Source organism: Erithacus rubecula (genome assembly GCF_903797595.1).
Source record: "Erithacus rubecula genome assembly, chromosome: 5".
Lineage (NCBI taxonomy): Eukaryota > Metazoa > Chordata > Aves > Passeriformes > Muscicapidae > Erithacus > Erithacus rubecula.
Genome location: NC_136687.1, coordinates 48,515,394 through 48,530,045, shown reverse-complemented (window position 1 = coordinate 48,530,045; position 14,652 = coordinate 48,515,394). Strand labels below are relative to the sequence as shown.

The following is a 14,652-nucleotide window of genomic DNA, read 5'->3' as shown; positions in this document are numbered from 1 at the left end:
ATGTATCTTTCTATTGTCAATATTAAGCACTAAATCAAGAGTACATACACATTCACAACATCATATTTCACACAATTTTATTTATAAAATTGTAATTATCTAACAAATTGCATATAAAATGATTTACTTCAAGTAAATACAGAATACTGCACGACTATTAAAACTATTGTATTGTCCATCATAAGTGTATTAAAACATTCCTAAAAAATGCCTCTATTAAAAAACAAAAACCCAAGAACACAAGTAGCATGACCAAGACCATTTTCAATAGCTTAAAATGAATTACCAGGAAGTTGCATTAACTTCCTAAGTAGACTCCAGTTACATCCATTGAGATCAGCATGTGATACAATACCACAGTCTAACGCTAAAGATGACAAGTAATACATTATGCACCTGATCTATGCTTTTCTCCTAAATTGAAGGGAACCAGTCTGAAATCAGAAAACTAAAGCTCAAGTCAAACTCTACTGGGCATGCAGTTCTGTTATAGCAATACTTTCAATTGGTAAGTGTAGTTGGCTTTTACAATCAATTTTACAACTGATAAAAAAAGGAACACAAGAGAATACATTCGTATAAAAAGGAATGATACACAAAGGGTAAATATTGACACCTTGCTGTACACTTTCAGATGAACCAGGAAGAAAGATTCAGCTGGAACTAACCTGGAATATATGTATGAGGAACAGCTCTGAGTCACAAACCCACATCCCAATCTCCCCAGAGCTCTAGATCCAGCTCTACTATGTACACAGCGTGAACATGAACACACATACAGGTGGAGATTTTTTATTAATACACTTATATTGCCAAAACACAAAAGACAGCCAGTAGTGCTGCCTCGTGCACACTAGTAGTACAACACTTCTTCATACACTGCCTGTTAAGGGAGACAGGTTTTTTTTTACTTTTTTTTTTCCAAGGGGCAAAATTTGGTAGCTAAAGCATCAGGGTAGTATTATTTCATTTGTTTTAGACAGTTTCATTACCTCTTACACATATCTGAAAAATATTCAGAGAAAAAACAAAAATGGGAGGAACTGGAACATTCAGCAGTGCTTGATGCCTTTTGAGGTCTTATCTCCTTCCTAGGTATTTGCAGAACTGCTATTTCAATGCACCCAAAAGACATACATAGCAAGAAGGGAAACAGAATCAAAAACTCAGACAATAGTTTCTCTCGTAACCAACCATATTAACCAAGACCAATTTTAACAAGGGCATCTCTAAAGTAGTAAAAACACATATTGACATCCAGGACAGTTCTTATAGCACCATGTTTAGTCCTGCCACAAGTGATGGCAACCTCCCATAACTGGTAGGAGGTGCTGCCACTGACTCTCCACTTGACAGTCTAATGCTGTTCTAACGCCAAGCAGCAAAGGGAAAAGGCAAGGGATGCCCTGCCACTAACCAGGGCACAAAGGGATGGCAAGGGCTCCACTTTCCTCAGGTGCAGCCACCCACCCACTGGGCAGACACACAAGTGTGGGCAGCCAAGGCGCTCGTGCTGCTCCACTGGGGCAAGGACAACCCAGACAACCACTTGGGACTCACCAGCAAACTCTGCTGGTGGTCCCCTTTCCTCTCCATAATAAATGCTTTCAGGGTGAAAAGCAGTCATGTGCAAGAATCATTTAATCTGCATGCTACTATTTACATTTCAAACACTATTTACACACCAGAACTACAATGGGCATCTCTCTCAAAGGGGAGAGAAGAAGGCTTTCAGGACAGAGTACACTTAAGCAAGCACCCCCACAGCTTCAAACTCTAAGGGGCACAAACAAAATTATAGATTTTAAGCAAAGAGATCCTACTGCTACCAAAACAAACACAAATAGATGAATCAAACATTTGTCCATTAGGCTATTAATCAAAAAACTCAAATCCAAACAACAGAAAGGCCTGTGAATACAGAGGGTATTTAGAAAGCAGAGGAACAAGGACTGTGATGCCCTCTGGCAGGGCTCAATGGGATATATGGAAATAGCTTTAAAGCCAGTGCTGCTGCTGAGCTACCAGAGTCCTCGTTAGCAATGCCACTGCTCCACAGGAATCACCCAACAAACAGAGCTGTTTCCCACTCTGTAAGCCTGACAACACATTTCTGAACAACTACTGCACATTAAAGATAACTATACTGATCTCTGAACTCACATCTACCTCACCACCACACCAGGCAGGCTAGAAATTGCTATGGAGTCCTAGTGCCTATCACATCTTATTGCTTTAGACACTGAGCCTACGTAGCCAGCAGTTGTGCTTTAGTTGCAGCTCACATGAACTTTTCAAAGTTTCCTGGAAGAAAGTTTGTATTTGGCAGGCTCTGACAATAATACATTAACTTCCAAGGCCTCCCACAAGCTTTCCAAACTGGACACCTAAGCTGCTGAGTAGTTGTTGATGGGACACTTCTAGGACATCTTACCTGATCTGTAGACAAAAAAAATGGGGATTTAAATGTGTAACATAGACAGCTAATCCTAAACATTCAGTGCATATCCATCAAACAATGCAAAAATTAGTAAATAAGTATCTCTTGGGAATGAGGGATGGGGAAGGATCAACATCTGCAGCAATAAAGACAAGCTCTAGAAAAGTAAGTTTAGTGGTTTTTGTAAGAACAGTCAGTCATTCTGGGATGATCAGCAGAAGTGTTGCACATTTGTGTGTAGCCGTGCAAGTTGTGAGAACAAGAATTGCTCAGCTTGGAGCATTTACCTTCCTATCAGTCTGACACTGCCAACAGCAGAGCCAGCACACTGGAACTCAGAGAACAGCGTGACAAGACAGAAGGCCAATACAGTACAACTGCAGAGATTCAAGTAGAAGAATGAAGCTATCTTCAGAAACTCAGAGCAGCAACAGCAGCATTCAAGATCAGTGGCAACAAGGAGTGTTTCTGTAATTAGGCTTTTTGTTTTCCCTCCAAACCAAAGCCCAGAATCACAATCAAGGCTCTTTGTTGGAGGGGTTATTTCCTCAACCCCGCTTCCCTGATCCCTCCCTGCACCAGTTTGTCACAGTGCAGCAGCACTGGTGCTGATGATCTTTCTGTCCTGCCACTATCAGGCAAAATGGTATGTCCTTCTGGGGGAAAACGACTAGTAACTCCTCAGGTCGAGGAGTGGCTAAGAAAAACATAACACTGTGCTGAGGTGGAACCAACTTTATTAAGAACAATGAATTATAATTGTTTTGCAAGGCTTTAAAAACTACTCTTGAGTCATGGCTGGCCTTTAACGGCAGATACCAAGGGATATGGAGGCTGCCTGATTCAGATCCAGTCAGTGGGACTTAACCAGAAGAGGATAAGGTAATGCTCAAAGATGGGAGGACAATGGGTCTGTCTGAGGCATTTGTGAAGCACCTGCATGCCCATCACCAGCCTTCAGAGGGGAGAAAAACCACAGCCAACTAAAGCACAAAAAGGCAAAATGTGCAAGGATACATATACTCATTTGTTTAAGTCACAGGACCAGAAAGAGCCTGAACAAGTGATCAGATCAGCCTTCTATCTACCCCCCAGAACAGGGAAGCTTTGAAAACAATGTGTTCGTCTCTTCTACTCCATATAGATCCTGTTTTAGGAAACTCAACTCAGAAAGATGTTATCTTCTTAGAAAGAAGTGCTACACACCCTTTGCCACTGTCTGACCAAAGCAGCTTTCAGGACTGGTATGGAGATACTGAGAAGGGTCATAAAACACACTAAATTTATACAAAGTGCAATAAACTACCCAAGCCATGGTCAGGTCTTTTAAGTTCACTGTTATTAGGGAAGAAGAACAAATCAAAAGCACTAAGCTGGATGGAGCCTGATCTAAGTCCTCCTCCACTATTTGTGCTTTTTTCCACATTCTGCTCTCTTGTGTCCAATTCAGAAGAGTCTATCTTAGCTGATCCTAAGAAATGCTTCTATCTAAACACTTTTATTCTGTTGCTTCAAGAAGGCTCTTTGTTGCTTTAGAGCAGGAAAGGGAGACACCTCTCCATAGCATGGATTTGTTCACAGGAGATAAGTATTTACTCCGGCAAAAACTGTTCTCTCCAACTTCCAAGAGAATGGGATATGATCTTTCCATAATCACATGCATTTATCAATAAATAAGTTTGGATTAGACTGTATTAAAATATATGCACATATTTAAAGCACTGGAGTGTCACAGACTCTTATTCCACAGCTCATGCAAGTAAAATGAATTAAAGAAAAGAAAAAGAAATAAAGACCAAGGTCCCAACCAGGAACAGACCAAAGAAACAGCTTCACATGAGTATGTCAAAGCATTAATATTAGTGAGATCCCTAAATACATTAGGTTACACTAAATTTCAGAGAAACAAAAGATTTTGCCATATCAGATACGTAAGTTTTGATTTTTTTAAGTTAATATATAATTCATTCTTTGAATATTATTCTTCACTTGGACCCAACATCCACACTGCTTTCATACATTTATACAGTTATATCCCATCCTCGCCTTAAGAGACTGATATCCAAAGGTATGGCAGCAACCCTTGTTTGTCAAATATAAAACTCCTTTCCCTTCATACAAGGGTGAAGAAGGAAGAAATATCTTGACAAAATTAAGCAATTCTCCCTTCTGTTGATTTCAACCTCAAAGTACTACAGGGAGATAGTTGGAAGTCTGCATTAAAAAAAATTTCCCTTGTTTTAAAAACAATTTATTTTACTGTACAATAGATGCATAGAAAGTTGCTTCCTGCTTCATGGGTTTAGGCATGTGGCTATGTTTAGCTGTGAAAACAAGAAGATTGTTCCTTTACAGAGTGGTGAGGAGATAGACCATCTCAGGAATATTTGGCAGCTATCAAAGAGCTCATGACATGAAGAATAAACAGCATATCCACAGACTACAACAATGCACCTCTGTCTCACCGAATACACCAATTTAAAAAAGTGTCCACTTGTTACTCAAAATCAAGAATACAGTAGAGATTCACGGCTCAACAGCTTTCAAAGTGGTGGTTTAGAAGAAAAAAAAAAAGTCAGTGAGCAGCAGATTTTCAATAGCCCACTCTTCTCTCCCCCACCCCAAAAAAACACAAGTTCACTGCAATATCAGGAACTTAGACTTGAGACTACTTGGGAGAGAAGGCTTCCCTGTCACCCATGTCCATACAGCTTGGTGTCGGAGTGACACACTGGAGGTTTCAGAGGGTTTCGGTTGTCCAGTGTCTTGTTGTGGTTACTTCAGCAGTTTTACCAGCTGGCTCTGACAGCCTCAATGTCACTAACCAAATTCTGGGCTAAGCATATCCCAAATATCTGGAAGAGACAACAGTTTATTCATTTGAAGCATTGGACAATTCTTTTCACACAGGCAGACTCATTAGTTTATACAGAACTCAGATATGAAAGAAACAATAGAGGTAGAAATTAAATTAACAGTAAGTGTTAGAAAAAGCAAGAATATTGCAGAACACCTGTAACCCTGTATTTTTATGGTGGCACCAGGTTCCACTTAATTTACAGTTCTAGTCTTGTTTCAAAACAATCCTGAAGGCTCTCTGCTGCTCATTTAAGCACCACTGGAAACAGTAGGTCTGTACAGGCTTGAAAGTCTCTACATAAGCTTTATCTAACAGTGTTAGTTTCAACCTGCTGAGAGTTGAAAAGAAAAAAATGCATCCCTATAGATACAAATTAAATATTCCTTAACACAAAGAAAGGCTCATACATTCAGTTCCCACTGCTAAAACCCACAAACAGGCAACTGGCTCTTCATTTCCCATTCTCATATACAGTCTCCCCACTCATAAGTTCACATTATCTATTATTCCTCTGTGCAACTCATTCCAGGGAACATGATGTTTACCTGCAATAATGCTATCCCAATGAATATACCAGCAACTATGGTAAGGTTGTCCTGCAACCATTTCTCAAACTGAGGGACACAGCCTTTAGTGTAGATAACAATCTGCTGATCAACTTCCTGCCAAGGAGAAGACAGAAGAAAACAGAGATAATTACATTCAACTACACCATCAGTAGAATAATCTCCTCTTGCAATAGGGATTCAGATCCTTAACATACCATATTATGAAGGGGGAATTTAAAAGAAAAATAAAAACAAAAGCTTACTGGTTTTTGCCTTGCATCGTAGCCACACTGAGTATTAATAACATCTTCCTAGAGAAAAGAGAGAGAAAAATCAGTAAAATGTCTCCCAAACACCTTCTTCTCCCAAATCCCTGGAGCTGGTCCTGTACATAATAAGACAATCACCTAAACGTTGGTTAGCATGTTGCTTTAATAAAAACACCTTCCTCCTCCACTCTGCACTTTTATTTATTTGCAGCAAACAAGAGCACACAGTCAAAAAAATTTTATCTCTTAAGTCAGCAAGCTGGGAAAACCAGCCCTCTACCTGGGTGAACTCCATGCTCCACATACAAACATTTAGCAAAGTAAAAGGACTGGGGAACATCTATGGTAAGTGAAAGAACCTTTTTCTGAGATTTTGTCTACACTAAAAAATATGCCAGAAGTACTGTAGTCATTTTCAGGGTTCAGTCTGTGCAGAATGCAGAGGTGACAAGGGGCAGTTAGGTCTGTTGCAGAAGCTGCCAGTTCTGAGACTGTATCTAGAAATTTGTACCGTTCCTTTCCAAAAATCTGAAAGAAAAAAGAACAGATGAGGTAATGTGTTCTTACTGCCTGTTCTTTCTTATAGGAGCTTGATATCAATGGGAAAGGAGGAATTTTTTTCCTACTCCTTTTCCTTTAGTACTTCCAAAGCACAGGTAATAAAATGGGCTCTGGCAAACTTTCCCTAGTGAACATGTACTTCCCACTGGCAGCTGTAGTTTTACTTTGTATACAATTACTTCATGGTAATAAAATGAAGCATGAAACTTTTAGCATCAGCCACCATGGCTTCAAAATATTAAGTTATTGGCTTATTCAGATAATGACAGTGAGCAGAAGAAAGACTACTTAAGAAAGTGATAAAATCAGCCAATCTTAGCCAGGTGTAACCAAATACCACAATTTAATCAAATTGTGGGGAAAAAGGCAAGCAGTGAAGAAATGCATTCTATAAAGCAGCCATATGGAAAAAAGGATCTCCTGTCAGCAAGGAAAGCTTCTCTGTTGCCTCACTTTGCAGGAAGTCCAACAGGTTGCATTCTGTCAGCTGCCCAAACTGGATTTCCTTAATGGACCTTCAATATTCTAGTAACTTGTAACTCCTAACGAGATAAATGTTTCTGTTCCAAAATCAAAGTGCCACAGACAACAAGAATATAAAAGCACTCAGATTCTGATAGAGAGATTTTAAGTTCTCTTCCTTGTACTAAATGCCTACTTGCTTCATCTTTAATGTCTTCTGCCTTTAGCCTTAGAATTTGTTAACGAAAAAGAAGGCATGAAAAATGCAATGGAAATAAAAAAGTTTTCTAGACTTACCTGTACATGAATTTGGAACACTTCAACCTCCATAACTACATCAAAATGAACTACAGCAGTCAAAATTTGTTTCAAGAAACTTATTTTAGCCTGCCTTAAACTAAGCACTATCTGATTCCAGTGAAACTAAAAACAATAAGGCATTCGTAACTGTTTCAGTCCAACACTGAAACCTAATTCTAAGAGAGACAAATTTGCTTCCCACAGAATAAATCTATGTTTATCACTGCAATTGAACCAATCACAGCTTGGTTACAATTATTTTACTTGTATGCATGACTTCTAATGTTTTCAGTTTTTAAAAGACATTAAGGTTGTTGCTTCCTTACCATGAACAAGATTTATCTTTAAATTTCTGGTTGCTGCATCATACCCTACCAAAGTACATATCCATTTACACAACAGAGAGAGAACATTAGGATGGATTATGTATTTATAGGATTACCTTGTACTGCTGTCACTGGCTAGGTTTTATAACAACTGTATTTTTAAAACTGGGTTGTGATGACCTCTGTGTGGCTAGGTGGGCACACAGGCAAACAGCAGAGGGAATCCTAAGCATAAGATAATGTCTGAACCTAACCCATATTTTGTTTTAATGGGATGTTAAAACATTTTCAGCTATATTTGTGAGAAAAATTCAAACTACTGCAAAGACGCATTCACTGCAAAGGAACCAGAACCAGCCTGTGCCAAGAGGCAGTGCCTTATCAGAAGAGGGGGAGAGCAGCAACTGGATGCCAGAGCAGTGACTGCATTACATTATTAGCAAGGCAGGAAGCACCTGAGGTGCCTTTTGGCAACCTGCCTAACTTCAGTCCGTGCTAGACTAATACATTAAAGGAACTCTAAATCATTCCAGGTGGAGACAAAGCCACAGCTGAATTGCTAGATAATACAAGCACTCAAAGCCAGCTTCTTTCAAGCTATATAAAGTCAATTGTATACACTGCTAGGCACATAACAGCTTCCATGCACATATCCATCCCTGTTCCAAGCCTTTCACTATTAGTGAACTGATTCTCTACACTTCACTTTTCACTTTATGCTTTACCCTTCTTTATCATATCCATTAGCAATGCATAGCTCCAACATTTTCCACTTGATGATCCAGAACTATAAATATTTTAAAAGACATGAAAATTTGCCAAAAAGCTGCTTCCACAAATGGCTTCTGACCTTTCAAGTCTGATTTCTGGTGACTGTAGGACACACAGTAATTTTAAAGGTAAAAAAAGCATAGGTAAATGCAATTCAGGATTCTAATGCAAACATGTCAGTTCCTCAGGGCATAGACTGTCATTCCTTACCATACCTGGCACAAACTGGGTCAAGCTGGCTGCAGCCTCAGGACACTGCATTAAATAATGAATAATACCTTTTTTAAAGTGTCTGTTCTTAAGGGTTCCTGTTCTGATGAATTTCAACTGAAAGTTCATATGCTTCAACTCATTAAGTGCTTCTCCTTTTAATACATGCTAAAATTAATATGTATGTTCAGCCAAGCCCATGGCTCTCTCACAAAAGCCACAAACAATGAAGACTTAAGTTATCTTATGATAACTGCAGAAAAGCTAGTGATAAAGCTGAGCTGAAAGAACAAAAAAAAAAATACAGGTTGGTGAGAAGTTAATAATTAGGGTACATTTCCAGAAATAAAAAAGGAAAATGTTGAAGAGCTATTTATGATTGGAACAGCAGATCCATCCTACCCTCTAGACTGTCACTTACAGCAGGGTCTTTAGTACAGCAAGAGAACGGCACACCACAGCGCTCTCGACTTGCATTGGAATCTGTACAATTGAAGTAAATATTAAGGTTCCAGTCATCAGCTCCAAAAGCCCCGCAGCACTGCCACTAGAACAAAAAAAAAAAAAAAAAAAAAAGAAGAGCTTCTTAAACTTAAGAATGAAAATCTCAGCATTAGTAACATGCATCACTGCTGCCAGTTTCCCTCTAGCTTTCAAAACAAAACCCAAGACTCCCACTGCTTTCATTGAAACTGGCTTTTTTTTTTTTTTTTTTGGTTGGGGATTTTTATCATTTGTTTTTAAAAATACTATTCCAAATCTGTAAGTTGTTCCAAAGTTATGATATGATTAAAGTTAGGTTCACACCCTACTATGCTGCTCTTTGGAGAGAAACCTGTGGGTGAGCTGATAAGCCTATACAATAACACAGAGTTGCTCAGGCCTGAGGGCCAAAAGTCCAGTCTAAAGAGCCTGAATTTTCAATAAAACAACGTCCAAGGGCTACACTGGTATAGCAACTCCTTTTGCCAGTCTGGGGGAACTTTGCCCGGCTGTACATGGGACAGTGCAAACACATTTTTTCCCAAGCATCACACGTTTACTGAATCCTTCAAAGAGTAAATCTGCCAAAGACAGGCTTAGTCTCTGGCAAAGCAGGTTGAACACAGGAGGAATTGATGCCTTTTGCTGAACATACAAAGAACAGACTGGAGAACAGTTAAGCACTGATGGTTTACAGCATTTAAGGATATAGACCAATGAACCCATCTATGTCAATTAAAAAAAAAAAAATCCAAAAAACCAAACCAACCACGTTCTTACAAGCATTTGAATAGTCATTCTCTCTTTCTAGATGTAGCAGTTCTCTTTGGAATATATGACGTGTTGTCTTCATGCACTATCTCTACTGGATGAAAAACCAACTCACTCTCAACTCATGCTGCCCCTGGCTTATCTGCTGAGTGTTAATCCCATTAGGAGAGAAAGCTCTAGGAAGTCACTGCAAAATTGGACCATAGCCTTTGGCTGCATACAATGGACCCTACTTTCAGTTTACAGCGACCTCTGACCTTGCAAAAGATTCAAAACAGTGCAAGGATCCACATCCTGTTACTTACCATTTTTCCCCCAGGCACAAAGAAGCCTTCAAACTATTTTAACTCAAGAATGTAAGAAAACCAGTAAACATTAGTTCAACCAACACTTAGCCATGTCAGCCACACAGTGTCAGATTCAAAGAGGACTTCATCAGCACAGGCCAGAACTGAGTACTGGAGAGGAAAGGTACTGGCAGATCTTGTGTGCAAGTCAGTGCAAGACTTCTTTACATGCACTGATAAATTACAGATCTTAGCCTGCAAAACAGGCACACCACTGGTTTCACCCTTCCCTCCTATGTGCAGATGTGGCATCACTTAGATGTCCTGCAAGAACTCTACAAGTCACCCACTTCATTAGGCTAATTCTGTTAAGTCTAATTCAAAAGAAATAGCATTGTGGCTTCATTTGGACCAACTAAATACCTCTGCCACTCTGCAGTGTGGTGTAGCACTTCTAATGTTGCTAGAACTACACCACCATTCATCTTAGGACCAAACAAAGCTTAGAAAAAGAGTAATTTCTTAAACAGATGTGATAGCTTCTACAACAAAATATATTAACTTGGTCCATTTGACACACTATCTCTAAGTCCTCAAGAAAAGTCACCCCAGCTCTCCATCTTGTCTTAGTCATATATCAATAATGCCACTTTACACAGGTGCTGTATCTTTGCAGAAGTTCTATAAAAACAAATATAGACATATTCAAAAGCATAATATAGTAGAATATTTCTGTTGCTCCTTGAAGAAAGATGGAAAGTAAAAAGTAAGAGCAGGCATTTCTTAAAAGTAAGCTTTACCAAAAAATAAACATAGTTCAACTTACATATTCCTGTGTGAAGTCTATGAGGTTTTGTAAATCAATGTCATCTCGGTACGCTCTGATGTTGTTGTTTATAAAGAAATACAGCTGGTCCTTTATCCAGTCTTTGAAAACAAATGCTAGAACACCAGCAGTGAGCTCCAAGAAGAAAATAATTCCAAGAAATACAGAGAACTATGAAGAAAAAAAGGCTAAAATTATTTTCCTTTATGACTTAAACTTTTTCAAAGCTCACAATTATATCTAGTGATAAGGCTTTATCTCTTTCAGTGTAAGTTCAAGCCATTTTGGCACATAGGAAATTTTAAATTAAAAACACACCATTTTTATTGGAGCTGTAGCACAGAAATCTTAATTCTATTCTAATGAAGAACAAAAATGCTAATAAATCTTGGACATTTCACTGAGATTTTCAAAGAGATACAAGAGAATTTACTGTAAATTTCAAGACACAGCATCACATGTGGGGCCCTTGAAAACCCATCTTCAATTTCTACATAGGCACTTACATTTTAGAAGGCATAAACAACCAATAGTGCCAGTAAAATGCTTTCTACGTGACTTTTGCTTTAGATCCTCTCACTGGTAAAGCTTTGCCTAAGCAGACAAAGTAGAAATTGGTAACAGCAGAAATTAATTAATGACTAAGTCGGAGCGGAATGTCTATGAAATGACTCACATCCACATTAAAACCAAATGAGGCTGCTATGATTAATGCAAATGCAATGGATGCCAAAGGCATTACTAATGATCTGCCACTTTCCCTAAGCATTTCCACTGAGTCAACACTGCTTTAAACCACACAGGACTCCTGGTATACTGGAAGTCCATCCCCTTTGCAACTGTGCCTTTGAGTCTCATTTTAATATGCTCTCTGTGTGTGTTCAGATACATTTTTAATTTCTCCTGCAGCTGCTGTATAGGAAGCTATTTCTGGTACAGCAGATGGGTTCATTTTAGGCAAGCTAAGAGAAGCAAGGAAGAAGAAAAAGAAGAAGTGTTACACGCTGCTTTAGAAATGCCTTGAGAACTGTGACTCTCAATTGCCTCCTCCCCTTATACAACATGTCTGTGGGAGCCAAATGTGTCACTTGGAGGCAGTTATTTCACTAGAAGCTTTTTCATGTACATATTAACAGTTAATGGTTATGAAGTCACAACTGTGTCCACAGGCTGTGCCCATCTCTGGAAATGGGAGTGCTGGAGGAAACAATCTTCTTTACTATAAATCATCAATTTATCTAAAAGTGAACATGACTGTTATTTTCGAAAGTCACAGTCTTTCAAAACACTGAACGTGGCTACACAGCTAAAGAAGTTCTGCATTCTGAGGTACATCTTCAGTCCCTAACCAACAACCCAGCCCAGAACTCAAGAAAACCTCTATTTTCTTTCTGCATCCTGGACACTTGCTCCTCCCCTTGTCCTTCTCAGGCCTCAGCACTGAAAGCAATGAAGTCTTTTCCAATCAGCCGAATGGCATGGACTCAAGATATCAGCCAGGCTGAGGATATTGTAACAGTGATCAGTCCTCTGTACAAGTCACATGGGTCACATTCACTGCTTCATCTACACCCCTCATATTTCACAGGAAGTTTGTTATGGACTCCAAGATCAACGTGCAGATTCTTACAAGACATTTCTCTTTTTTTGTGACAGGGAAGCAAAACGTTAGGTTACATACATATGAAAAGCAGTACTTTCATTATATGATTCTTACCACCAACAGTTTTGAGCTTTAAAGGAAAAAAAACACAGCCAGTAAGCACCAGAAACTGAAGAGCTGTAATGTGTTAAAAGCTAAGTGCTTTCCTGGTACTCTGACACTGGAAAACACCTTCCACTCCAAAATACATTTTAAAAACTTCACACAGTTAAGCAGAACAGACAACATGGCATGCTACATAAATAAAGAATGTCACAGCTGCAAAAGATACTTACAAATTTGAGAAGAAATGTATTTTCTCGTAAAGCTCCAATGCATCCTGCAAATCCCAAAATGAACATAACTCCTCCTACCACTAGGAAGAGCCAAACAGGATCAAAGCCTCCCAGGTCAGTGATGGAGGAGATATTGGACAGCACTCCCTGAGAAAGAGACAATGCCAAGGGATAAAAAGAATGTTCAGCTTTTTGTTGTACAAATTCTGCCTGCATTTCTCTTCTTAAAAAGGAAGAGGGCTACAGCAAAATAAATGTTTTGCCATACAGCAAGAAAACACAATTAAGAAAATCTTTGTATCCAAAAAGAGATTAAAGATGCAGTTATGTGCAATATTTCTGAATCAACATGTTCATGAGCAACAAAATGTTCTTGAAGAATTCTCTCTAAGAAACTCACAGGGCATCTTCTGCTTATGTAGCTATAAGATGTAGTTTGTCAGAAACTCAGAACAGATATTTGAACAAAACTTAACTCACTCTTATTACCTATGCTGAGATGCATTTTATGTATCACATAAATGGATGTAAACACATAGTTACATGTTATAGAGAAAAAATAGTTAAAAGCAATTAAACCACCTTGAATTAAGCATTTATTCTCAGTATTTACAGCAATTGTCAGAAATTAGAAGTGAGCTCCTGGGTTGCTGTAGCATATTGCAACAAAAAATTTTCAACAAAAAAATTTTCAACAAACTTTGACAAACTACATATCTGGTCAATTCAACTTCAGGCGTCTACAATGCCAAAACCTCATTCTAGAAATAAAATATGGCTACTGACTAATTAGTTAGCAGGAAAAATTTGAAAATATCCAAGTCAGCTAGTAGGATGAAAGACAACTTAAGGACTTGTCTTGGGACACGACTTACACTAACTCAGGGTAGACCTATCATATGTTAAACCACATATGCTGTGTTTTATATATGACAGTCAACACAGTCTGCTTGTAATGCCATTTTTGCCTTGGAAGCAAAGCTTGGGTTGCGACACCAGTAATCCTGAGGAACTATTTTAATTTTCTGAACACATTTCAGGCAGAGTTTGGCTGATGTTGAACAGATGGGTCGTATCATGAAGCAAGTACAAAGTTTACCCTATTCCAGTGAGTTTGCACAGGAACAATTATATTTTCCTAAGGCTTTTTGGCAGAAAAAAAAAATGCTGAAGTGTCACTATTTCTTCATTCCCCTCCCCAGTGCTGTAGGTCAATGCAAAGCACACTGCTGTGTTTTCTCACAGTAGTCTGAACCCAGGCTGAGTGCTTTGGACTACTGCTTCCTCTAACTCCTGCATGATGCTGAGAAGCAGCTTGAGAAGCAGCAGAGATCTCTACACCTATAGCTCTTTATCTGCAAAACTCTATGGTACATCCTTTTTGTTCTTCCTGTTCATACCCCTTTGTTTCTTTGAAATGGTTCCAAAACAACAACACTTTAGAGGGAAGTCACCATAACCTCATTTCCAGAAGTTTAAAGTAACATTTGTTCACAACTGTGTCTTTAGACCTGTGATTACACACACACATACACATTTTGGACCACTCAAAACTTATCAATTATCATGTAACCAATATCCCTAACACATGACTTCATGT

The 14,652-nt window shown here is 38.8% G+C and overlaps 1 protein-coding gene across 2 annotated transcripts in view; it reads right to left on the bottom strand.

Moving 5' to 3' along the window:
• Window positions 1-62: 62 nt before the first annotated feature.
• The window catches only part of TSPAN5 (tetraspanin 5), an 86,248-nt gene continuing 71,658 nt past the window's right edge, over window positions 63-14,652 (bottom strand). For both annotated transcript variants that reach the window (XM_079307104.1, XM_079307103.1), the window contains exons 3-8: window positions 13,053-13,199; window positions 11,115-11,285; window positions 9,169-9,294; window positions 6,112-6,159; window positions 5,846-5,962; window positions 63-5,295 (exon numbers count right to left, since the gene is read on the bottom strand). In XM_079307104.1, coding sequence (XP_079163230.1) covers window positions 5,230-5,295; window positions 5,846-5,962; window positions 6,112-6,159; window positions 9,169-9,294; window positions 11,115-11,285; window positions 13,053-13,199 — 675 coding nt within the window. In that variant the 3' untranslated portion in view covers window positions 63-5,229. The remainder of the gene's footprint in view (window positions 5,296-5,845; window positions 5,963-6,111; window positions 6,160-9,168; window positions 9,295-11,114; window positions 11,286-13,052; window positions 13,200-14,652) is intronic.